Below are 24,785 nucleotides of genomic sequence, written 5' to 3'. Positions count from 1 at the left end.
CGCACACCACACGCACGCAGGGACAAGCGCAGTTCACAAGGGTAAGAATAATCCCATTCATCAAAATCTGGAAACGGATGCTAGCTGGCCCTCCGTCCCAAAATGTCAAGATTTGATAGTTTATTGCTTCTGTCCCCCCAATATTGCCGCCGATGTGGGGAAAATAAAAAGGAGGCAAAACACGAAAAGAATATGAACTAGAATAAGGCGGGTAGAACCAGGCGTGCAGAGAACAGAGAAGAGATAAGAGGCACTATCTAAAGAGTGTATAGGAAGTCTGGCCGGCGATCGCCCAGCATCTCAATCTCCTTGTCGCCGAGGCCCGTGACCCAATGGTCGCGCTCGCCGCGGCGGCGCTTGGCGTTCTCACGGCGGAGCAGCATTGTCATGAGGCAGGAGCCGCCAAACAGGAACACGGCCATGAAGCCCATGACGACGCCGTGGCCCTCGGGGAAGCGCGGGCCGTTGAAGTAAATGTTGCTGCTGATCACGCCGCTGAGATTGCCCCAGCCGATGACGAAGCCCAGCACGACACCGCGCTTGTAGACGCCCTCGATGTTGTTGGCCATCCAGCTGATGGTGTTGGCGATACATGGGTAGATGCCCAGCGCGCCGAGGAAGACTCCTACGTACTGGACGGCTGCGTTGTCGGAGCCGAGCAGTAGGGCAAAGCCTACGACGCCGAACAGGGACACGATGATGTTGCAGAGGCCACGCTGGTGCGTCCGGTCGGCGATGAAACCGATGACGACGGTGAAGATGGCGGCCGCGGCGTATGGCGGAACCGACATGAGCTGGGCGCGAATTACGCTTGAATTCCAGCCCAGGTCGTTGATGATGGTGGGCAGGAACAGCGAGAAGGCGTAGAGAGGCATGTCGCAGCCCATGTAGATGAGCATGCCGAGCCACATCTTCCAGTCCCTCAGCGCGGACCAAAAGTACGCCATCTTGAACGATTCATGCTCTGCCGATGACTGCTGGTCCATCTTCAGCCGCCGCAGCACACGCGCCCGGTCCTGGTCCGACAGGAACGCCGCCTCGTCTGGGAAGTCGTGAACCATCCAGAAGGACACAAGCCCCACCATCACCGTCAGCAGCCCCTCGAGAATAAATATCCAGGCCCACCCCGGCCTCCCGCCGATACCGTCCATTTTCTCGATCGCGGCGGCCAGCAGCCCTCCAAATGATCCCGACAGCGCGGCGGCCGAGAAGAAGATGGCGGCACGGACGCCGAACTCGGAGCGCTTGTACCAGCACGACAGGTAGTAGTTGACGCCAGGGAAGAGGCCGGCTTCGGTGAGGCCTAGAAACCATCTGGCCGACATGAGGCCAGACCAGTTGTAGACGAAACCCATGCCCAGCATGCTACAGCCCCACAGAGCCCTGCGCAGAGCCGTGAGCTCGTTGGTCCTAGAGCCGGGGGAAGACTGTACTCACATGATGATGGGGATAAAGATGGACGGTCTTAACTTCTTGAGGAGGATGTTCGTCAGAGGCTCAAACACGGCGTACGAGACGAAAAATATAGAGAGAGTGGCATTGTAGCTTGAAGTGGTGAGATGGAGTGACTGCGAGAGGCCAGCAATTTTGGCGTTGCCAATATTCGTGCGGTCCAAAAAGGCCAGCAGGTATAGGAAGCATAGCTGGAGCACCTTGTCAGCATCTAGCTGCGTGGCTGATTCCTACTGCATATTAAGGGGGTGGGGAAAAGGGGGCAAACAGAGATCGGATGGCCGTGGTGGGGGGGAGGGGCACTGTTGGGGGGGGGGGGGGGGGGCACAGATTGCACGACTGACCCATGGAAGAAGCTTCAAGTCAAGGCGCCAAAGGAGTTTGCGGTCCTAGAACAAGCGGAAGAAGCCGTCAGCTCTCTGTGTGCAGCCATTTGCGACATGTGCCATGTGCACACCTGCATCGTATAGCATAGCACGCATCTCTCGGCGAGCAACGGGACGGACGGACCGGAGCGGGCACTTACGATATCCGCCCTCTCGGCTTCGCTGAGGTGGGCATCCGGGTCGGGGGGGAGATCCAGCGCGCCCTCATCGTGGCTGCGGTGGCCATCGTTGGAGTTGACGTCTTTCTCGTCGCTCATCTTCACTACAGGTTCGAGGGCGAACCACCCGCTTGACTTGACGGTCCTCGCTGTTTGCCCGGGAGAGGACTGGGGTTAGCTGGCGCTGGCAGGTCCCATACGTGCTCGAAGAGATGGTGTACAGCAGCTATGCAGAGGGAAGGGGAAGTCGGGCCAGGAAATGAAATGAATTTCGCGGGGAATTTCTGGTTCGAGTTTTCCAGATGGCAAACAGCGGGGGACCAAGGCCAGGTAGAGGGGGGAGGCAAGGGACGGAAGATAAACCCGGGGAAGTGAACTGTAATCCAGGCGGAACAAGTTGCGGCGAGACTCGATCACTTATGCCAAAAGTCAAAATGACACTGGACGACCTGGAGCCAACGGAGCGATCATGGGACCAGTGGACAAAGGCCGAGTGCAAGGGAACATGGAGCCGCCAAAAAGCATCCGGGGCTCGCTGAGGGTGCATTGGCCTCATCACTCACCCATGGCTCATGTTTACTGGTCCCAGAACAACCTCTCGTTCGGCATTAGTCGCAAGCGCAAATGCTAGCTCCGCTTTCTTCGGCGCCGCCGTTGAGACGGGGATTCTCAGCGAAAGGCCCACGGGAATACGTGTGGGTGTAGATGCGGGCGCGTGGAGAAGGGGGGCTAGGTAGGTGGAGAGGGGGGAGGGATGTGACCCTCGACGGCTCCCCTTTCTCTGCAACGGGGTTGCGTTGCAGGAAACCTGGAAGAGGGCGACGGAAATCGGGAGGAGGCTTCTGCGGAATAGTCAAAAGCGGCAATTGAGTCGGCGATGATCTCAAAGGCCCCGCCCTTGTCGAGGGAGGTGCCGTTCGACCGGCAATTGGTTGGCGACGGCCAGGCGTCGTGGAGGCGGCGCCAGGGGCCTCGACAAAACCGTCTAAGAACAGGGAAAGCAAACCAACGCAACAGCAGGTGGCGAGTTAAAAGTGCGGACGTGACAGCGGCAGTAGCTGAAGCAGCAGCAGCAGCAGCTCCAGCACGAGCAACAACAGCAACACCTCTGGTCCTGCTGGGCAAGCTTTTAAAGTTGGGGAATACAATAAAGTATGAGGTGGGCTTGCTTGCGCCAAATGGAAAACTCCACGCGCGGATGCCACCCTCCACCACTGTGCGGATGCTGTCTCAAAATGACCCCGACATTGGCAACTCTGGCCGGCCGGACGGACATGCAGACGCAATACCCGTGTCTTTTTACCCCCCGGCCAACCGCTGCTTAGTCGATTAGTAGCTTTTTTTGGCCCCTCGCTCGCCCTGTCTGTGCACTCTCCGTGACGACGCCGAATGCGCTCTGCCATTCGCTCCTCAATAGAACAAACGGCATTGGCCTGTGCCTCCGTCGAGCCCAGCACGCTCTGGACTCTCTTAGCCCCGGATCACTTACCGGGCCTCGACAAAGCCAATGCGGCAGTCCGAACCCCCAAGCGAGAGCCCGAACCCCCAAGCGAGAGCCGAGTAGGATGCTGCCGTAGGATTGGTGGTTGTTAGATCTCCATGGTCCGTACCCATGGCCAAGAGAGCTCCCGCGTTTCCAGAACCGCTCCAATGCCTGCCCCGGAAGTCTTGGGCTAGGTACGGGCTAGTACACTAGGTAGTCGAGGAGCTGACAGGGGAGGCGACGGGAGTGGATGGCAGTGGGAGAGGAATTAGGTTGTGGGCCCCTGTCCCGAACCGTCAGAGCCGAGTTGTCTTACCTCTGGTCTCCTCATGCCATGGCCCCGGCTACATCCCTAGCGGGAACTTCCAGAGTCTCCACCGCTCCGTGGGACCCTCGCATGATGTAGACGCATGCCAGATAGACGAGAGCTTGGCCAGAGATGTTACGGTGCTCTTGTCCTTTAGCTTTGCCGTCATCGGGTCTCAGACCACGTACCAGGCATCCGGTCAGCTGGCGAGCCAGCCAGACAGCCAGTCAGTCCGACTGCTTAAAAAGGCACGGTGTGACCTAACAATCTGTCTCTTGTCTTCAGACTCCAGCCGACCCTCGAGACATTCAGCGTGCTCTGCCATTTACGGCCTTTACACGGCCGCGCAAAGACACCGGTTACCAGACCAGGCTGAGAGAGCGAAAGAGAGAAGGGGCGCCGACAAAGAAACCCCCTTCAGTCCGCCCTTTTGAGGGTCCGCCCTTTTGAGGTTGGGGACACGGCCCGTAGCCGCGTCCATACATATAGTATCGCTTTTGTGTGCGCTCAAATCCCTCGAGTACGGGAAGACCGACGGGCATCCAGAAACAAGGACGGCACTCCGCACAGAGCACATATGTCCCACACTCGCATCACCACAATATTCGCAAATCCTAGACGGCACCCGCACACAAGATGCATGTCCAGAACGCTCGAGGCGACATCGGACAGGTGTGACAGACTGAAGCCATTCGAGTCCGAGGTGCTGTCACTGACCGGGAAAGTACCGCTGCTTTCTTGTGTCTCTCGCTCGTGGGTGCATACTATTGTGCGCGCCCGCCCCTGCTCGCTCGCTCGGGAAAGAACATCTCGCCGTGCGACATGCCCGTGTGGCGACTAGGTCGAAGAGTAGCACTCTTTAGGGCGGCAAGCCCGAATAAAGTTCACCTTTAGGCCTTGGAGGCGTTATCCTCGCATCATGGCATCCGTCGACTTCGGGAGCTCGCGGCTCTGGCGACGGTCGCTTGCTCTCGACTAACGCTTCTCTGGCAAGGGTGCCTGCTGGCCAGGGCATCGCGTTTGTGTGTGCACCCGGAATATCGGATATGTCAACCAACAGGACGTCCGGGCCATGCGTGAATTTGTGGCTTGCGGGTCTCGGTCTGCCTGCAATGGCATTTCCCAAGTAGTTGCCCGCGGATTGGAGGCATGGGGCTCGACGTCCACGTGCGCCGCGGCCAGTAAATGGTCCAGACGACCATATAGCTGTTGCTGTCACTTTCGCTATCGCTGATAGCTGTGGTCGTGGCTGTAGGGGCACTTCCACTGGTGGACGATTGGACATGGAGATGGTGTCACAATCTTTTGCTGCGGCTATCCGCTTCGGTCTTGGTGTCCCTCCCAACTGCCTCATCGTCACTGATTCACCCGAGTCTGTCCAACTGACGGCCGAGGGTGCCAGGGCCGGCCCAGCAAAACCAGGCTTACACACATTCTGCTGTACTGTCCGTCCGATAGAGAGCATTCGGGGCCGAACGTTTCTGTTGCCATGGAGCCGAGACGCGTCGGGCCCGTAGGGGTCCCATCTACGCAATGGGGACGGTAATGTTGAGCAAGAGTGGTGACAGGCCGCCGAGTTTCGGTAGAATGCTGACTTGGTAGAAGGCTGGTGGGCGTTTATTCGCAGAGGCTATTTCTTGGCTGTGATTGGCAATGAGGCTGCGTAAAACGGAGAGGCGGCCCTTGCTACTCTACCGCTTGCCTAGTCGTATCTATCTCGCAGGCTTCACGCCGGTCCAGGGGCCCCCAATCGAGTCGGCCCCCCTCGGCTTCGGCATGCCTCACAGCTGCGGGGCACACAGTCATCCGCTGGCTCGCGTGAGCAAACAAAGCAAGACGCCGGATCTTAGCTCTAACGAGACTCTATACCAGCTGGGGAACTTGCGGGGTGCATCAATGGCGCAAGCACCAGCACCACCAGCGCCAGCTCCAGGGGATTTGTCTGCCGCGTCACACGGGCGGCCGAGGCAAGGCAAGGAACGACCATCGACCATTGTTCTTCGGTCAGTTCCCGTTGTGGTTTTGTTGAGCAACATGTTTTTGTTAGCCACCACCGTGTCAAACCGGGCTGCTCCCGAGCAATTCAGCTCGGAGAATTCTGCCATGCCACTGGAGGAGCTGTCGGGTGCCCGACGGACGGCGTCTGGCTAGGCGCATAGGGCGGCCGGAGCGAAGCTTGCATCTTCCCATGAAAGGAAGTGTGCCAAGAGTAAATGCATTTGCTGGACTGGAAAGCGTTTTCACCGCTTGGTGGGTCGGGGATTCGCAAACTATCGGATGCACCTGTCGTGTTGCCGTGGCGTTGACGTCCCAATATTATCGTCGGAAATAATGCGGTCGGTCCTGAGGTGGTGGGGGTGCTCGATACTCTCGAGGTGAGGTGTTCAACAAGTCAGGTCGCGCGGGGTCGAAGGGAACCCCCAGCGGACGATCGAGGCCGGAGATGCACGCCCACCAGCGAGAAGAGCTTTGAATGCCTTATCCATACATGGCGTCGTCCCGTCGTTGGCGATGAACCAGCACAACGTCGTGTGCCTTCTTGGGTTGGGTCTGGATTCTGGAACGCGGTTCGGTTCGGGGGTGTTGGGGCGATGGTGCCGCTCAAGCCTAATGAGCGCTGTGACCAGGGCACCCACAGCGCCCAGATTCCCCGAGCCCCACGACGCGACTGGACGTGGCCTCCGAAGGCGTTCAGCCACGCCAAGTTGAAGAGATCCGATCAGACTCGGGGTCGGGGCAGCCGCGACAAAATGCGACCCAAGAACCAGGTTGCTTTGTTCCCATGTTGCGTTGTTTGCGTTTCTCCTTTGCAAGTTTGCTCATGCAAAGCAGTCGAAGATGGTGACGGGATGGAATCTGGCTGCACTCTGTGGGGACAGACGAAAACCTTAGCCCCTCCCCTAAAACAGCGATGGCCACCAGCACTAGACGTGCATACAGTTGGCTGCAAGTGATCTGAAAGCGATCCATCGTGAGCAGCAGGCACGACTGACAGTATGTCAAGGGCCGCTTATGTAAACCTGCCTTTTTGAAGCTTAGCACGACAGATCCGGACAGAGTTAGCTCGAGGCAGGTGCAGACAGAGTTAGCTCGAGGCAGGTGCGGCCAGAGCGCAGTGTAAGCAAGCTTTTAGAGCTAGGACGCTAAGGATTAAGCCGAGAGCTACATTTCCCGGGGTCAGGGTTCAGCGCCAGAGGACGAAACAAGAACAATCAGCATTAGGATGTTAGTAGTTGATCCTAGCTGATCAGCTCATATTCATAGCTTCTGGTTCGAGACAAGCCTGCCTACTAACAGTTCCTCGGCATAGGTATGCTATAAAATGCAGACCTTCTAATACGGGCATATTCCCAAGAACCTGGAATGCGTCGGTCTTACTTATGAGGTATCCACTCGGAGCCAAGACCTCGATTACCCATCCCATCAGCCCCTCCGAGTCGTCGCAGCCTATCGCATTGCCCCACGATGGACTCGGGAAATTGCTTTGTTCAACCCGTCTCCGATCTCCCGCACCCGAGCCCGCCCCCATCGGCGGTTAGAGGTTGCCCACCCTGCTTCGGCCCCGCTGTCTATCTGCGGTCCGATCCCGACGTCGGACGAAGGCAGCTAGAGTCGCTAGCTTCAAGCTCAACGCGCTGACCGTCCGAGCCGAATTCGGAGCCCGCGCCTTTGCCTCGATGCCCAAGACGGTCTGCATCGTCGGTGAGTCCCTAGGCCGCCGTCAATCAATCATGAACCATGGTCAATCATTGACTATCCTTTGCTAACGCCACTCGCCATGTGCTAGGGGCCGGGCCTTCCGGTCTCGTCGCTGCCAAGTCGCTGCTCCACGGTGTGCCGAGCGGCACCTTTGACGTCGCCATATTCGACGCCCAGTCTCGCATTGGCGGGCTATGGCCGGCGCAGAAAAATGACAGCGTCGGCTTGCTCCACCCCCGCATGGTAGCAAACCAGAGCAAGCACACCGTCCAGTTCAGTGACTTGGCTTGGGGAGACGCCGACCCTGAACTGCCGCGTGCCTGGCAGGTCGGCCGCTATCTAGAGCGCTACTTCCAGACATACTGTCGCCAGGCAAAGCTAAACCTCGGCTGCCGCGTTGAGAAGGCCGAGCTACTTCCCGCTAGTGACACGGGGCCCGCATGGCGTATACACACCCGCTCTCGAGATGGAAAAACCAGCGAACTCGCCTTTGACTTTCTGCTAGTTGCGTCTGGCTTCTTCGGCCGGCCTGCCATCCCCTCGACCCTGTCCGCCGAGCAACCGGCTGTTCCCGTCATACACAGCAGCCAGTACCGGGATTTGGCCGGCCTGCTCCATGGGACGGGGGGGAAAGGGGACAAGATTCTCATCGTCGGAGGTCAGATGTCGGGCATTGAAATCGCCGGCACCATTGCCTCTCATCTTTCGTCCGCGATACACTCTCCTGGGAAAAGTCCTATACCAAGTTCAGGCAAATACTCTATCCATCATATCACCCAAAAACCTGCCTGGGTCTTTCCGCTGCACACGTCTCCAAAGGTGAGAAAAGAGCGATAACAAGTCTTGGTCTAATAGTCGAGTCCGCCAAGAAAAGAATTCAAACCTTGACTAACAACACCACTCACTTAGCCTGCGTCTTTGTCGCCCCCTTTTCTGCCGTTGGATCTGGGCTCTTACAACCTTGCCAACCGCCCAGAGCCGCTGGTCAACACCCAAGGACATATATCGGTTGATGCAGCTAAGACTGTTCACTCCATCTACCAAACCATTCTCGGAAATGACCAGTCTATCTTCTCGCCAGCCGTCGCTGTCACAGCCGAGGATACCAGCAGACCGCCGTATCTCGCCGTCAGCGACCACTATATGGACTTTGTCCGTTCGGGGCTCATATCCGTCTCCCACGGCAAGCTCGAGTCCCTCTCAGACCATAATGCCACCCTCTCGCCCTCGGGAGAGCAGATCGGTGATATCGCTGCCGTGATACTTGCCACCGGCTTCGAAGCTGCCTCCTCCATCTCATTCCTGCCACTTTCAATCCGCGAGACGCTATCCCTCTCCCCTTCAGACCTAAACAACACGCTCGCCCTGGCCTTCCACGGCACGCACCACCCGGCGGTGCCAGCGCTCGGCTTCGTGGGCTTCTACCGCTCGCCGTACTGGGGCGTGATGGAGATGCAAGCTCGCCTAGTCACGGCGCTCTGGATAGCCGGCGGCCCAGCCTCGCGCTCGCTGCCGCCAGCCCTGCGCGCCGCCCTCGACAGCGACACGTCCGTCGCCCGCACCCTCGCGTTGCGCACTGACCCACGCGCCTCCCAGTTCCCCATGGGCGACTACGCGTGGCTCATGCAAGAGTTTGCCGCCGCGCTCGGCCTGCAACGCTTACCGCCGCCGTCCAACATGCCGCGGCTGCCGCCCGCGCACAAGGCGATGGACGTCCTCACCCCCGCGCGCTACCCAGCCGCAACCCTCAGTGACGCCCAGCGCGCCGAGGTCGCCGCCTCGCTTCGCCAGACTGAAGCCACCGTCCGCGCCAGCCTCGGGCCCTCGGCCAGGTTCGTCGCGCGCGCCGTCTTCCGCTCGCTGCTCGGCGAGTGGAAGCTCGAGCGCAGCCTCGTCAGCCGCCTGCCGAGCCACCCCAGCGGCCACTTCAGTGGCACGGCGCGGTTCCTACTGCGCGAGGGCACGCGCGACGGCCGCGGGGACGACGCCGCGATCAAAGAGGTGGATGACGACAGCGACGAGACCGGAGCAGACGCAGACCTCGGCATGGAGTACCTGTACATCGAGGAGGGCGACTTCACGGCCGACAACGGGCTGCGGTTCCGCGCCTCGCGCCGCTACGTGTGGCGCTACAGCGAGCCCGCCGACGCGCTCAGCGTGTGGTTCGTCCGCACCGACGACCCCAGGCGCGCGGACTACCTGTTCCACCAAGTCCAGTTTGCCGAGCCACCGTTGGTGGATGAGGGGCGCGGCTGGTGCGCCTCCGCCGGCCACCTCTGCGTCGACGACTTTTACGACGTCGCCTACGACTTCAACTTCCAAGCTGTCAACATGCGCGACTGGCGCCTCGCGTACACCGTCAGGGGCCCCAAAAAGGACTATACCATTGATGGCGTGTATAGACGGTGAATATTGTATCTAGGGAACCTATATAGATTGAATATGGCTGTGGCTTTGGTTTCGATTTATACTTTTGAGGTTATTCGGACGCTGCTGGGTTTTTTCTGTCCTCTAATTCCGCATGTGTGTAGAAAAGGGTAGGTATCTGTGGAACTTTGTGGCGATCTTCTTCTCTATGGCCTCTCTCCACCCCGCAGTGTATTATCGCATATAGCTGCTGTTGCCCAGAGTGCCGGGCAACAGGTATCTGTTTTGCGTCCGCTGGCGTGTAACGGCACGCCGTTACAGTTCCAGTGAGTGAATGATTCATCCGATATAGTTTCGCCGTACCAATATTATTCATCCACAACAGTACGTTGCTGCTTTTTGGCGTCGAGTGTACGCATCCGCCTTATTGTCTCATGCCTTGTGGTCTCCTCCTCTCATTTATTCCATCTCTGGCGATAAAGCCCCAGGTGGCGATTTTCTAATCCAATTCTTATGGCTCGTTGATCATTCGTTTGTATCCTGGTGTATGTGAGGGTCTTGTCGGTTTCAGGACGCGCCGCTTGGTGGCTGTGGTGAAAGGTGATCGTAGGAGCTTGCAAGGCTGCGGCAGAGGTATGAATCTGTTGATTTACTGTTAACTGAGGGCGCTGAGAAGAATGTGAATTGAGGGGTTGGTTTCTCATTCATGCTAGCGTAAATCAAAGACACGCTGGAACCAGAGGTGGGATGCTTCAATTTTTTTTATTTGGCGATGGTGCTCCACTTTTCTAGAGCGAGGCAAGGTAGGCGAGACGAGATAAGGCAAGTCAAAGGTAAAGGGAGGCAAGACGAGGCGAGGCAGCATCACGACGCGAGGTAATTTAAATGACCTGCTCAACAGGACCTCAAGCAATACCTACAGCTACTCTACCAACGTATTAGGGACCAGGAAAGGGCGAGATTCGCTCATGGTCGAGCTGCATCGCTTAGCGGCTAGCCCGCCTACGGGACGTCTCTGGACCTGCCTGACCATGGAAGGCCATGGAAGCCTCCCTCGCCCACCTCCTCGCCCGGTTCCCTCGACTTCAGACAAAGGAGGGAAGGGAAAGAACCCACTACGAGTGAAGAGAGGGACCCATACCATTTTTTGCACTCGTATATGGACCACCATGTTTCTTTATAAAATAACTCGGCCTACCCGCCTTCAACCTCTTCTCTTTTTTTCCCTCATAACTAACTTCATTCATTCTCGCTACTGTCCCCTCCCCCTAGTCCCCTCCCCCCAGTAGCTGGAAAGCGTGGGTCCTGGGGTAAGGGTAACCACGGACTTTCGTATAATTTTTGTTTTCCGCTGCTCCTTGGTATTACACTGCCTCCTTGGAGCGGCCCTAACTTTTCATTTTTCGCTATGATCGCCGCCTACGGGTGGTGTCATGGAGAAGAAAGACTTGATGATCAATCAGCATGCAGTAGTATGTTTAGTTGTTCTCGTTGTTGGCGTTGGCTCTCTGACTGTGTGGATGTCGCGTCGTTGCACAAGCGGCTAAATAGATTTCATTAGAGACCTTTTGTTACGTCCCTCTTCCGGTCAGTGTCCATATGGTGTTGTGACGGTCTCCGAAATCAACGCAGTGGGTGGCAGTCGAACGCGTTGCCGCCGCTCGTCTACATTGAATAACTCCTCAGTAATCTTGGAGCAGGAAAGTACTCGTGGATCCTGTATCCTGGTGTTTCAGCTATACAATTATTTCGCGTAGTATGTGCTCCAAATTTCGTGATTTTCGCGTCGCTTTGGGGGAGGCGGGCGCGCGGACGCGTTGGCATCGTGACCACGACAACGGCAGAGAGGAGCTGAGGTAGGCAACAGACCCGAGCATTATTTTAGAGGCATTACAGAATTCACATCATCGCTCAACCGTGTTGATTTTAACGCGCTGCTTTCGAAGTTTTCTACATTTTCTTCCTTCGACCTGCCAAAAGAAATGACCTGCCAAAAGAAACCACCACTAGTGGCAACCGAGCCGTGTTTGACCGTCTCCTAGGGCAACCACGACACCTTGAATTATCGGCCTCACCACCACGGCGGTACCGTAAGGTGCTTCACGCGACTAACAATCATGCCAAGGCGGAAACGAGTTTTCAGCGGTTAATAATACTTCGATCGGGCGTTGCTTGCTATTTGATTGCTAGGTATCTATTGGATTCACCAGGGTACCGGTACTGGAATCAACAGGGCGTAACTGTACGCCGAAAGCTGGTGGTTCAAGTGATGGATTGTAAATGTGTGTTCTTCTCTCTAGCTTTCTGGCAGTGCCAGAAGGCCCCTTCTTACACTACTGTTGTGGTGGCGAAGTGGGTGGCAAAGTCTCTATCTAGAACCTTCGAGGCACTTCTGCTTGACACATTCCAACAGTATCTCTGTTCCTGCTATCTAAGTAGGTATCTCTGTGCCTGCTATCTAAGTGTGTCGGTCTCGGCCGCGGCCTGGGACTTTTCTCCCAGCGACCTGTCCAGCCTTGCCAAGCGAGTCCGATTATCTAGAGATCCGGCTACAGTGAAGCAGCTCTCTCATGATGTGCCAATTTCAGATAAGTAAGAGCTGAACTGGCCATTCCAATCTCTCGCACCTCGCCTGTCACATGATGTGTCCTGCCAGTAGGAGAGCAGCTAATAGCGATCATTTGACATAATTCCTGGAAGTCATGGATGGCATTTAGACCATTGGCATGCGTGCTCGAATAATACAACCACGCTTGCTTGCCAGGCACCGCAACAGTGCCCTTGCCATCTCTTCACCTCCCTGCGTGCCGTGATACGAGATCGTGTGAGACTGTTACGCAGAATCAAAGGACCCTGCCGGAATAAATTCATCCCAGGCCCCATCTCGCTCGACAAATTCTCAAATTGTGACAATGTCTAATGCAGGAACGACCCTAAACACGGACATCAAAGGTAAGTTTGTCCCACGACAAGCAAGTGTCAAGAGTCCTGCCCAATGCGGACCACGCTGCGTGCTGCGGCGAGCTGAGACTCGGGACGGTATCAAATTAGCAGGTATGGATGCTCCTACCTCGAGAGGGAGTACAGCAGTCGCAGACACAGCAGCATAGATGGCTCCCCACATAATCTCGAGTTATCTCGACTCAGGTACTTCTAATTCCAGCGTGTTCCCGAAACCTGAAATTGCCCAAACCCTGAGCATGGATGAAGGAGACTCGCCGCGGGGGCAGCCAAGCCGGCTCCATGCTTTCACTAGTTCTAGTAATCTGCAAAGAATCCCGAGACTCTGTCCAGTTGGCGACCTGGGAAACACGTTCGGGAGGACTTGGGTTGAGAAAGACACGGGTCGCGTCTACAAGCGGTGTGACAGCCGGTTCTGTGGAGGCCCAATAGACGAGCTTCCCTCACGCAAGACGCAGCTAGCCGACGTGGAAAGGACAAGCACTTACTAAAAGTTACAGCACGGCCTTATTCCCTAGTTCTTGTTCGGTACAGGTAGGGGCGGTAGGAGAGAGTGGATTGCTTTACGCCTCGAGCTCGACTAGCGCCGTAAGGCGTCCATAGCTCCTGCCCAAGGGAATAGTACAGAACAGCTCAGGTTGGGTGGCAAGGAAAGCGCATGCTCTTACCTCCGGAAAACGTTAGTGCCATGCCGCGATCGGTATCTGGCAGGAAATAATCGGCCGCTCCTTCCTTCAGGGCTTCCTCCCCAAAATAGCACACGAAATTGGCAGCTGCACACACCGCGTCCAGGTAATAGCTTCCAGTCATCCAACGGCCGTTCATGTGATCGAAATCTACGGAAGGGCCAACTTCCGTTCTTGTAACTCTGGAAGGTCTTCATCGGTAGGAGCTCTTTTGCTCCCCGATCGCACCGAGATTAGGTTCGACAGGACAGTCTTCTCGCATCTGACTTGAGCCTATTTCTAGCACTCGTTGCTCCACCTTCTGCACTTCAGGTCGGGTTAGCCCTAGCTCCAGCTTCCATGACGGTGATGGCTTGAGGTGCAGTGGGAGAGTCGGTGTTTGCCCACGCCTGTGGCGTCTTTTGGGCTCATCACAGCCATTCACGTTTCCCTTTCCCTCCTCGCCAAGCCGCCTCGCAGGAGCAAACAAAACAAAAGCCCCCAAGCCTCCACGCCTGCAACGAATTAAACGTTCTTTTTCGTACTGCAAACCTGCCCATTAAAATAAAATTCCTGCACAAACCGCTAGTAGAGGCAGTTACACTCTGCGTCTGCATCTGCATCCGCGGCTTCTGATGCCACAATCCTTGTTGGCCTCTCGTCATTGTCCCCCGACCTCTGTTGCGCCCCCGCGCCCCGCCGTCTCTCTCAGCAGTCTCCGTGTCTCTCTCAAGTGAGCACGACGTCTGAAATCGACTGCAGCTGATATGAGGACCGACCTGTCGTGAACCGGTCGCCATCCGTTGCCGTCCAATCAACCTTGTCCGACAAAGGCACCTCGGGTCACACCGACAAATTGCCCTGAATCCGATCGTCTAGCAGGACCAGACCAGAGAACACTGGACCGCAGGAGTGCCAGCAGCCGGCAGCCAGAGTTCAGACAGAAAGCGCAAAGGTACCAGCGCAGTGCCTGAAGCCAGAAGCGCGGCACAGTCGAGATCCACGGCCTCTCCCCGTCCCCCGTCCCACTCTCATCCCCCTCAGAGCGAGTGTGTCGCTTGGGGCAGGATCGAAACAAATTCGTGGACCCGGCCTCCGCTGTTAAGCAAGACCTTGCTCGCCCACTGTGCAATCGTTGGGCCCGCTTTGACACGACATTCGAGACGATATCGGCTCCCACACGTACGCTGCTCTCTGCTCTCTGCTCGAACTCGACCTGGGCTGTTGGCACTTGGGAGGGTTTCCTACGGGTAGTCGTCGGTTGCTTGCTTGCTTTGGTCGGGCAAGCGAATAGACACGGGCGGCGGCAAAAGGGTTTGCTCCCCGACAGGCGACAGGTGGCATGCAGCTGCGTTGTCCTAATGCAGGCCCCGAAACTCCGCCGTCCGTCAGCCTCTCGTTCGTGTTGGGACATTAATCGGCACGTAAAGCGGAGCGTCGCCCGCCTCCCGGGCCTGTTGCTCGCTCGAGTCCTCCAAGCCTCGCAGCGCGTGGGCGTTCCAGAACTGGTGGCTGCCGTTCAGCTGTTTCGCGGCCACCCTCCATCTTCCCCAGACCAGGCGTCTCGAGGAGGCACATCATCCTTCCACCCCCTGTCTGCCACGCCTCGTCTTCCAGGGGATCGATGGTCTTGCTTGTCTTTGGCGGCTCCAGAATCGTGGACACGGGGACAAACATCGCCATCACACCATCTCCTCTCCCCGCCTCAGCCCCCTATTGGCTTTCGGGAAATAGGGCGTTCTGCTGGTGGGAGTGAGACCAATCCGCCAGCCCTCCTTGGCCCGCACCACACGCCGCAACCCCCGCAAGAGAAAGACACACCTCCACACCACCACGCCCGTCCGCTGCCCAGTCTCGCCGGCCACTGATACCGTTGCTGCCCCTCCGAAAGCCACGTCGATCCAGCCCGCTCGCGCTTCTCCCGAGTCTGGTTAGGTCGCATCCCACCGGCCAATTAATATATCCTCGACCCTAACACTGATGCCCTCTTGTCTCTCGTTTGATCTTCCCTCCCTCTCTCAACATGGGCCTCAAGATTGTCCCCGGCGAGAGCGGCTACATGAATCTCACAACGCCGCAGCGCGAGACCATCCAGCACGTCGAGAGGTTTGGGGCCTCTCTCAGTCTGGCTGGTGTCGCCTTGATTTTCGTCGCATATGCCCTCTTCAAGCGACTGCGGACAGTCCCAAACACCTTCATCGTCTTCGCGTCTATAGCCAATGTCGGAGCTACTACCGCGTGTCTCATTGGCTACGCCGGTATCATAGCCGGAGACGATTCGGGGCTGTGCCGCGTTCAGGCCTTTCTGCTTGAGATGTAAGTCTGCGACTGCCCCCGCAATGAGGAAGGAATGCCCGAAGTGGCGGTGTCCCCAGACCTCGCCGCACCGCACCGGCCTGACAACAGCAAGTCGGCCAACAGCTAGCTGACATCGACCTAGGTTCATGCAGTCAGACCCTTGGTGGTCGCTCGCCATGGCCGTCAATGTCTACATGGTGTTCTTCATGGCGGCCAACCCAAACTCATTCCGCGAATACATATGGGTCTATTGCCTAATCTGCTTCGGGTTGCCGCTGCTCCCTGCTGTGATTTGCCTCTTCTATGCCCCGAATAATGTTCGCATATACGGCAATGCCACGGTAGGAACCGATCTCTCGTCTCGTCTCAGCTTTGAGCTGCCACCTTCGGACGATATGACAGGCGCTAATTGTGGGTTGGTAGCTCTGGTGCTGGATCGGCGACACGTACAACCAGCTCCGCATATTTCTCTACTATCTGCCCATATGGATGTGCATCGTGCTATCCGCTGTCATCTACGTGGCCGTCGGCTATCATGTGTTCCACCAACGCAACCAGCTGCGCAATCTGACGTTAAGCAACCAGGCCAAAGACCTTCCTGGAACCGACGCTGGGGGCTCGGCGGAGAAGGTAAGCCCAGCGAAAATGCCATTCCCGCCCAGCCCTTCCGTCCTTAGCTCCCGTCGCCGCGATCAGTCTTGGGCTGCTGCTGCTACCTCTACCTCCACGTCGCACGATCCTACGTCGCTCGTGTCCTACTTGACGCCTTCTCAGAACATGCCACATGCCGCGCCTGCTGACATCCCTCCCACTCCGCTTCAGAGCCTAGCTGGACAGCCAGGTTTCTATGGCACGGTGACTACTGAAGTCCAAGTGACGGCCGAGTCTTCAGACAACCAGACCCCACCATCAACACCCGCTCCCTCAATCGCTCCAGTTCTGCAAAGTGTACATCCAACCGCCCCGCTGCACGATTGGACTTCGCGGTACGACGACATTGAATCCTGCTCGCCCATGTCGCCGGTATCCACCAATCCCTTCATGACCATCTCGAGCATATCGTCTTCCCACGTACGGGAGAGAAGAAAGGGAAAAAAGCAACGCTTCCGGGTATGGCACAAGTTTGTGGGCAAGTTGCGCAACCTCGATCCCATCAAGCTCGCTTACCTCCGTACCTCGTTCGTATTCGCTATCTCGGTGCTTGTCACGTGGACCCCGAGCAGCATCAACCGCGTCTTTTCCATCGCCCACCCCTCGGCAACAAGCTTCAAGCTTAATCTCGCGAGCGCTGTCGTCCTGCCGCTCCAGGGCGTATGGAACGCAGTCATCTTCTGCGCCACGAGCTGGGCCGTACTCACAGATGAGATGGGAGATTTGAAGGACAGGTGGTGGCCAGGCCTCCGGTCTCAGCGACTGGGCAGCGGTGTTTCCGGCTTCCGCGATAGAGGACCCCAGTGCCACAGCGGCGGGCAAGAAATGACAAGTCCCACTAGCCCGCGGGTGGGCACTGTGCGGGTGATTCGCGGCGGCTCACTATGAAATTTTCATGACTAGACGGGGGGACAAGAAGAGTTTACTTGCTTCTTGCCCCTTGCCTCTTGCCTCTTGCCTCTTGCCTCTTGCTTCTTGCTTATATCTTGCTTGTTTGTCTCATGACCCACGAAATCCACAGCGAACATTACTAAACCTGTCATGATGAGCGCCCCTTTCTTTGTCTTTCCAATTTCCACAAGCCCATTCTTCATTGTATCAATAACAGCTGCGAAAGCCCAGGCGTTGTGTTTCTTTTTTTCTCTTTCTCACTTTGGTTGGCAAACCAGCCAGAGTTCTGTTTAGCGTGCCTGAAGAAGCCTTTATACAGATTGCTTCCTTCCTCTGTGGAAAGGTATAATCTACCATGGAGCAGAAAACTAACGAGCAGGGTCGTTTGTTCCTTCCCTTCATTTCCCGCCCCGGTCGTGTTTGGGTTTAGGTGATGTCTTGGGATATTGCCACGATTGTTCAAGGTACTAGAGACGGAGATACCATTGCTTTAACTAGATCGTGTCTTTAGCGATGTTGTTCCATTTCTTGTCTCCCGGCGGGTTCGGGGGCAATTCATTAATTATAGCGCGCAATGATAGGAGATTGCCATTCGCGTCTCGAATACCATCTCTTATTCACATACTTCGATCAGTTGCATTTCTCATGTCCCAGTATGCTCTTCATTTGGAAAGAACAGCGTAGTAAATGGGGCTATTCCGTTAAGGTGCTGGCGGGCTCTGGTCTAGAAAGATGAAGCGGCCATGCGAGTGTTTTCGTGAGCTTGGTCGCTATAATACCCCCCCACTTAACCAAGTCCATAGTACCTCCCCTGCCTGGGCATTCTTAACACCATGGCTGCTTCACTATGATAACTAGGTAATCCAAGACATGTGTTATCTATCTCTTGCCCCCATTCCTCCGTGTCCTCTCTCCCAACAAGCGGTGATTTGAATATTTAACAAAAAGCTCCTACACATCTCGCCTCTGAACTCGATAGAGGTCTTGCCTGAAAAATTAGCACGATCGGGGCCACCGAGGCTGAGGCCGCAGACGACGGACCCGGCCTAGTCCCACTGTGCCTAGCGAGTGATAATGAAGCACGGCGCCCCGAGAACACCAATGAAGTTAGCGTCTTGGGCAGACACTACGCCGATTTGTCTGGCGACGCGGCGGCTGCCCGTGCTTTTGGGCTGCTGGCATTTGCCGATGAACCCCGGCATGGAGAAACGAATTTACTTTGCTGCTTTCAGCTTTCTTTGCTGCTTTCAGCTTTCTTTCCTTGGAAGTCACCAAGAGTGTTAGCAAAGGAGATGTCACGTCTGATGTCAACCCCAGGATGGGTGAAGTAAGGAGAGGAACAAAAAGGGTGTCGCCACGCTTGGCAAGGATAACAGATGAGGCTCAATGGAAACCGGGGGGAGGGTTGCTAACTTTGATGTTGTTTGGAACCGATCTACATGTCGGTCAGACGATGGCGAGTTGCCACCCAGAATGTGGCGGGGAGGCAATCCGAACAAATCAGACGACAAACGGAGAAGACTTGGGTTGATGACGGATAATTAGCCCAGGCTCGGCACCGAGGCTTGCGTGCTCGGAAGCCTGCGAGACTTGGCCTAGTAAGCACCGGCTGTCTCATCTTTCTCAGCGTCGATCAGATAAACAAGCCCCAGTTCGGCCAATAGGGGGTGGCTGTGCAAAAATGTTCAACTTTCTCCTCGGTAGATAAACGTCAAAGTCCTGGAATGGCGTGTAGTCCGCAGTGACGAGGTCTGCCGAGAAAGCGCCATTCAGGCTCACCCCGCCTTGATCCAGCGGGCTCAGCCACTCGCGGGTTTGAATAATCATTGCGCAGTAGCCGTTGTCGATGTGGGTATTGAGTCAGTGGGGGCCTGAAAGTATGAGTATACGGGGCCAGGACGAAGAGAATAAGCCGCCCAGTCACGGGGTCCTGAAAATTTAGTTAGACTCCGGAGGCGCCGTCACCCCCTCCACCTGACCTGCTTCCAGGCACGAAGAGCAGGTGATTATTTGGAAACACAAGTATATCGGCTAGATGCGAACGAAGACAGCGCATGATCAAAAGGCTTGGCCATTACTTGGCACTTGGTATAGGTGTCTAAATATTGAGTACCTAGTGTAGACACCACCTCGGAAGGGAACCATGCCTTGAATAAGCGCAGGTAAGGAAAGAATACCCGCGGCTCCTCCCAGTCCATGGAAACTATTCCGACGGGCGCGTGCATGATCTACAGAGTAACGGAGCCCGACATCCTCACAAGGCGTCTATCGGGCCGATGGAGGCCACAGCCAGCACGAGCCCGCCATGAGTCCCATAGGCCCGTTGCTGTCCCGGAATCAGGCCCTGTTCACATGCTGTCGGTCGAGTGTGTCTCCCCACAATACGCCAGAGCGCTGGCAGATTCTGCCATCACGGAAGCAAGGATGGTGCATTATCGTGCAGCCGAGGCTGCGGTGCATGGCGATGCCTGCCTATATGCCATGCCGTGGCTGTACCATGCGAGGCGAGAGGCCATAGACACGACCGGCGGTGTGCTGTGAAGCTGCCCAGTATATTGCAACAGCGTTCTACAGCATGGTGCTTAGTTTTTAAGTAGGAAACTATCGTCCGGCCGCCCCAGTCCCAGTCACGGCCTCGCCACACGCACGGAGACACCAGAGGCCAGAGCAGCAGCATCGAGCAGGCTGCCATGCTAGCGCTACGCCGTGGGCGGATGACGCAGCGATGCCTATGGATGGCCAGAGGCAGGAGATCCCCGCAGGGAGCGTCACAGGATGCACCTGAGCCGGGCGATGAGAGCTTCCCACTCCGGACTGGGACTGGGTTTTGAGCCGTAGTTGATTCCTTGGGAGGTTCTCATCGGTTCCGGTTCCCCTTCTTGATTTGACGTCCCTGTCCACCTCTTTCCACTACTTCTCACGCACGGACGAGGCTGGGAATGCTGCCCAGAAGGCCAGGGAAGTGAGCATTTTTGTGAGCATTTTGCAAGACTCAAAGCAGCGAGCGCATGGTGTTCGAAAGTCAGATCAGATGAAATTGCCAACGAAGCTCAGTTTGCCGCCTGTCAACAACTGAAAGACTCAACACCTGCGAGCTGCGGGTGCCGCTGACGGCTGCGCTGCCATGTGGACCAGAAATCAAAAGGCTACCGATGATTCCAGCAAATAAAGCCAGTGGAACCAGGGCAGCTCGTCTAGATGCGATGCTAGTCGGCTAACCTGACCCAACCCGATCAAGCCCGGAGCGCACACACAAGCCACGACGGCGACATGGCGACTGTGTGTGTGTGTGTGTGTGTGTGTGTCTGCGGCACTAGACCAGGCTTCGCAGCACGGCTCCGCAAGCGTCCACCCAACGAGTGCGCTGGATCTTTCCCTGTGCGTGTTCCCGTGCTCGCGGGATGCCGGAGTCAAACAAAAGCCCGAAACTCCTTGTCGTCCTGCTTTCCTTCTAGCTGTGGTGGTTAGAGCTAGCAAGCCCTGAAAAAGGGCCCCGGGCGAGCTCGCCCGCCTCATTTTCGCTGCCACGTCTGTTTTTGTCACTCGGTGTACAGTACTTGTTGGAACGCCCAGCAGCGGCACCACAGCATTACGTGAAACAGTAGCGACTCTCACTAAACGCCGCCCTTGGATCCTGGCTTTTCACTCCCACGCCCACTCCTCCTCCTCCTGTTGCTGCTGCCACTGGCAGTTCCAGCCGGGCGAGTCCGCTTCCTCCGGCAGTTGATCGGTAGCTGACAACTTGTTTGCGTGTGACAGAGCTGCGGCTATCCACATGGCTAGCCACGTCAAGGAGGCGATCCCTGAGTCTGGGCAGTTAACACCAACCCACACACGCACCAACCCTTGCCCAGCCATGTCGCACGTCGGGACCACCGGTTCCTAGACTACGAGGGACGAGAGGGTTTCTCGTCGGTTCTCATGCTGGCCCGCCTGGCGCGGCAGGCAAGACCTCGGTCGTCGACCAGCAGCATAAAGCCCCCGCGATCCTGTCCAGCAGTCGACAACAAACCCCCTCGCAGACTCGAGGTTGCGACAGCCAAGAACAAACAAGCGGGCCAGAGACTTTTGTGGACTCTGCGCACCTGCAACACGCCCCCACGAACGCCGACCTCAAACAAACCAAACCCACCCCCTCCCCGGCTCACCAAGCAAGGACATGCTGTACGACGGCCGGCTCGAGCCCAAGGACGATCAGCGGACGGACATTGAGACGGCGAACATTGACACGGCGGACAAGGACGAGAGGCAAAGCACGCCCGGCTCATCGGCCCACGCCGCCTTGTCGCAGCTAGCGGAGAACGGAGAAAGCCAGAGCCATGGCTACTTGCACGGAGCCTTGGGCGAGGAAGACGGAGACGCCGTGAACTATATCGACGACGAATACGACGACGACAACGACGGAGCCGACCAAGCCTCCATCTCGGCCGTGTGCGACAGCCCGCGCCCAGCCAGCTTCGAGCAGCCGGCCGCCCAGCAGCATAGCAACAAGCGTAACTGCCCGCAGCTCCTGCAAGCCGCGTCCGGATACGAGACGTGCTCTGGAGCCATGAGTTCGGCGACCGGGGGGTGGAGCACCGCAGCAGAAGCCGCAGCAGGCGTCTCAACGGCATGCGAGAGCGCCAGCGCCGCAACGCCCAGGGCCACCCTGGCAGACAGCCACCCCCATGCCAATGCCGCCGGCTTCTGGGGCTCGGGTCCACTGACGCTAGCGAACCTAGTTCGCAACGAGCGGTACCTACAGTGGCGGCTGGCGAACGGGCTAGCGCCGCCGGCGCGCGAGGCGGGCCCGCCGGCGTCGCTGGGGCCGTACACGGTCACGGAGAGCCTCCGCGCCAAGATGACGCTGGATATTTGAGAAGAACCCGTGTCGAGGTCTCGGAGGGAGGGAGTCACGCTAATGATGCCATGCAAAGGCGGAACGAACGAACAGGGAGGGACTCGCGAGAAACAAAGCGATAGGGGGTTGGTTGGGTGGGCGGCATTGTCGACAAGCTAAGCAGGAGCAGCAGGGGAACCAAAAAGGAGACCCAGAAAAGACCAAAAAAAGGAGAGGTTGAGGGGGTGTCTCTGTTTGGCACCTTCATCGCATTATGGGATTGATATTGGCACATCTCACTCTGAGCTAGGACGGTTCGCTTAGCAGGTTTCCTACTTACCTACCTAGCACCTGATACAGTTATTGTACACGGATTACCCCCCTTTTTTTGCTTGCTTGCTTGTTTTGTTTTGATACCTAGCGGCACGGAGTTAATTAGCGCATAGGAATGTATGCGGCGGAAGATATGACAACTGTGTGGGATAGGGAAAGGAATGCTATGCGTTTATTCACTCGACAGCCGCGTGCTTGAGGTAAAGGGGGGATGGTGACGACCGGTAATGATGACAACCGGTAATGATGACGACCGGTAATGATGACGACTGGTAATGATGACCACCGTAATGTTGACCACCGTAATGATGACCACGACCATGACCATGATGACAACGACGAAAGACCAAAACACAAGTAAACAAGACAGAAAGTGAAGGACTCACCAAATGCTCCTTCGATGGGTATGCCGCCAGATGCAAATATGAGATTTCTCTTTTAGGAAATCCACCCAGAGTCCCCAAACGCCGAGGAAAATGCCCCCTTTCCTACAACACCCAACTTGCTTGCATGCCTGAAAGCGCGCCTATACCAATCCCGCAACCCAGCCCGTGCGAATTACTAAGCCGTCGAGTCCGAGCCAACCGCGAGGCAGTGTCAGGCAAGGCGTTCGTCGGGCTTCTTCCAGCCGAACGCGTCGCCGACCTGACCGATGCCGCCCAGCACGTTGTCGACGAGCGCCTTGGCCATGCCCTGGCCGCGTCTCGAGCGCCCGCTGCTGCTGGAGCTGGCCACGCCTTGCCCCGAGCCCCCTACTCCTGGCCCCGATCCGAGCGGCTCGCTGCTACCCATAGTAGGCAGAACGTTGTCGCTCGCTGACAGGCTGACGAACAGGGCGAAGGGGACGAGCCACACGCAGATGCCGAAGTAGGAGGCGATCTCGGTGAAGGAGGGGATGTCGCTGGGGGTGTCGTAGTACGAGGCCATGTTCTGGTAGGCGCGGTCCTGGTGGTCCGAGAAGTGCTTGAACCAGACGTAGTGGTTGAGGAGGACGAGGACTGCGAAGAGTGTGTCAGCAAGGGCGGGGATTCGTCTCGTGTAAGAGGGGAAAGGGGCTCCCTATTCGAAGACCGACCAGCGCAGACAGTATCGTGGCAGTACTAACCGCAGGACGCCAGGAAGAGCGGGTCGGACAGCTTGACGTAGGGGAAGCGGCGCATGTTGCCGAGGTATACGAGGTGCGAGACGATGCTGAGCAGGGTCAGGGAGAAGGGGAAGCGGTCGACGACGCAGAGCACTAGCTGCAAGCCCATGATAGAGTAGATGAGGCGCGACAGGAACCGCTTGGCCAGCACCGTGTGCTCCTCGACCAGCTCGGAGAGGTAGTAGAGTCCCGACGCTGTGTCGCATTGTTAGCAGGCCGGCGTGCCACTATTCGGGGCTTGGATTAGAGAGAAAGTACATACCTATGGCCAGCGTCAAGAAGCAGAAGCCCATGACGGACCCGAGGTAGCCGACAAGCGGAAGGATCCACATCTTGGCTGCTGAGCTGTGTGTCGCTGCTCTGTCGCTCGATTACTCCGTGGGCATAGCAGGACGGACGGCAGCCGCAATCGTCTAATCCGTGGTGTTGTAGGTGGTAGCTCGGTTTGGCGTTGTCGGATGGAATGGCCCAAGTATCCGTACCTGCGCTGCCGTCGTTGGAACGTGTCCAATTAAGCTAAGCTACGCCATTCATCCCATTACGCTAAAAGGGAGGGGGGGCCAAAAGCGCGTCTTAGTGGGTGTTTAGCGTGTCCACCCTCCGCCGAGACTGGGCAGGCACCGGGAACGTGTCCACTTCAGCCACTCCGGCACTCGCTGGCTCCCCAAGACTTTACCTAACCCAAGTGGGCCCTGCTGTGTTTCGCTGCTTTCGTTCCAACAGGCCGAGAGACGGACCTCGGCCGGCCGACCGCTTATCTGTGCGATAAGAACCCGATAAGAGATTGGCTCACACAGTCTCGATCAACACGTCAGCACAAAATATCGTGTGCCGTGCTAAAAACCGCCAAGGAACCCACCAAACCCTTTTGGGCACCGATTTAGTGCGTGCCGACGAGTTCAGCCACGTTCTTATGCAAGTCGGGCACCAGGGCCCCGACAGATGTATCGAAAAAGTGGCTCTTCGGGATGTTGATTTTGGGAATATTTGCCAAGAAAAGACGCTTGAACTGGCTCCAAATGGCCATTTTACAGCCAAATCGCTAACCGCCCTCAAAAGCTGGTTTTGAGCGTCGGTTGGGCTTGAACGGCTTGCGCGCACGTGATCTGACCATGCCCGAGGTGTTTTTGAAGCTTCAAAAAAGTGTATACTGCTAGAAAGAGCAGCATAA

At 56.9% G+C, this 24,785-nt stretch overlaps 7 protein-coding genes across 7 annotated transcripts; 2 read left to right on the top strand and 5 right to left on the bottom strand.

Annotated features, from left to right (window-relative positions):
* Positions 1-159: 159 nt before the first annotated feature.
* On the bottom strand, positions 160-2,196 carry B0T26DRAFT_75989 (major facilitator superfamily domain-containing protein). Its single transcript, XM_060446379.1, has 4 exons — positions 1,910-2,196; positions 1,797-1,841; positions 1,438-1,643; positions 160-1,383 (listed from the first exon to the last, which is right to left on the bottom strand). Exons 1-4 carry the CDS (start codon positions 2,093-2,095, stop codon positions 258-260), a joined length of 1,563 nt encoding a protein of 520 aa, XP_060303450.1. The 5' UTR covers positions 2,096-2,196; the 3' UTR covers positions 160-257.
* A 2,308-nt stretch (positions 2,197-4,504) lies between these two features.
* B0T26DRAFT_75985 (uncharacterized protein) lies at positions 4,505-5,345 on the bottom strand. The gene has a single exon (XM_060446378.1). It carries the CDS (start codon positions 5,249-5,251, stop codon positions 4,646-4,648), a length of 606 nt encoding a protein of 201 aa, XP_060303449.1. The 5' UTR covers positions 5,252-5,345; the 3' UTR covers positions 4,505-4,645.
* Positions 5,346-7,463: 2,118 nt separating this feature from the next.
* On the top strand, positions 7,464-9,894 carry B0T26DRAFT_737200 (uncharacterized protein; the record flags this gene model as incomplete). The annotated part of the gene is made up of 3 exons (XM_060443416.1): positions 7,464-7,488; positions 7,574-8,304; positions 8,395-9,894. The coding sequence occupies 3 exons, from the start codon at positions 7,464-7,466 to the stop codon at positions 9,892-9,894; spliced, it is 2,256 nt and encodes a 751-aa protein (XP_060303448.1).
* A 5,607-nt stretch (positions 9,895-15,501) lies between these two features.
* B0T26DRAFT_746463 (uncharacterized protein) lies at positions 15,502-17,315 on the top strand (the record flags this gene model as incomplete). The annotated part of the gene is made up of 4 exons (XM_060444695.1): positions 15,502-15,794; positions 15,919-16,117; positions 16,200-16,406; positions 16,473-17,315. The coding sequence occupies 4 exons, from the start codon at positions 15,502-15,504 to the stop codon at positions 17,313-17,315; spliced, it is 1,542 nt and encodes a 513-aa protein (XP_060303447.1).
* Positions 17,316-20,386: 3,071 nt separating this feature from the next.
* Positions 20,387-21,019, bottom strand: B0T26DRAFT_75951 (uncharacterized protein). Its single transcript, XM_060446375.1, has one exon. The coding sequence runs from the start codon at positions 20,832-20,834 to the stop codon at positions 20,457-20,459; it is 378 nt and encodes a 125-aa protein (XP_060303446.1). The 5' UTR covers positions 20,835-21,019; the 3' UTR covers positions 20,387-20,456.
* B0T26DRAFT_761836 (uncharacterized protein) lies at positions 21,020-22,176 on the bottom strand. Its single transcript, XM_060446405.1, has one exon. It carries the CDS (start codon positions 21,929-21,931, stop codon positions 21,206-21,208), a length of 726 nt encoding a protein of 241 aa, XP_060303445.1. The 5' UTR covers positions 21,932-22,176; the 3' UTR covers positions 21,020-21,205.
* An 891-nt stretch (positions 22,177-23,067) lies between these two features.
* On the bottom strand, positions 23,068-23,946 carry B0T26DRAFT_670851 (transmembrane adaptor Erv26; the record flags this gene model as incomplete). The annotated part of the gene is made up of 3 exons (XM_060439233.1): positions 23,068-23,468; positions 23,576-23,809; positions 23,877-23,946. 3 exons carry the CDS (start codon positions 23,944-23,946, stop codon positions 23,068-23,070), a joined length of 705 nt encoding a protein of 234 aa, XP_060303444.1.
* Between the last annotated feature and the right edge of the window lie 839 nt (positions 23,947-24,785).

The sequence above is a fragment of the Lasiosphaeria miniovina genome, assembly GCF_030549165.1.
Source record: "Lasiosphaeria miniovina strain SMH2392-1A chromosome Unknown B0T26scaffold_1, whole genome shotgun sequence".
NCBI classification, from domain to species: Eukaryota; Fungi; Ascomycota; class Sordariomycetes; order Sordariales; family Lasiosphaeriaceae; genus Lasiosphaeria; species Lasiosphaeria miniovina.
This window is presented reverse-complemented; position numbering and strand designations above follow the sequence as displayed.

Coding starts and splice junctions, on each gene's coding strand:
- B0T26DRAFT_75989 (XM_060446379.1), bottom strand. CDS start 2,095: ATGAGCGACGAGAAAGACGTCAACTCCAACGATGGCCACCGCAGCCAC. Junction 1,842..1,909: donor TGCTATGCTATACGATGCAG/GTGTGCACATGG, acceptor CGCTTGTTCTAG/GACCGCAAACTCCTTTGGCG. Junction 1,384..1,437: donor ATCTTTATCCCCATCATCAT/GTGAGTACAGTC, acceptor GGCTCTGCGCAG/GGCTCTGTGGGGCTGTAGCA.
- B0T26DRAFT_75985 (XM_060446378.1), bottom strand. CDS start 5,251: ATGCTCTCTATCGGACGGACAGTACAGCAGAATGTGTGTAAGCCTGGT.
- B0T26DRAFT_75951 (XM_060446375.1), bottom strand. CDS start 20,834: ATGAGGCGGGCGAGCTCGCCCGGGGCCCTTTTTCAGGGCTTGCTAGCT.
- B0T26DRAFT_761836 (XM_060446405.1), bottom strand. CDS start 21,931: ATGCCGTTGAGACGCCTGCTGCGGCTTCTGCTGCGGTGCTCCACCCCC.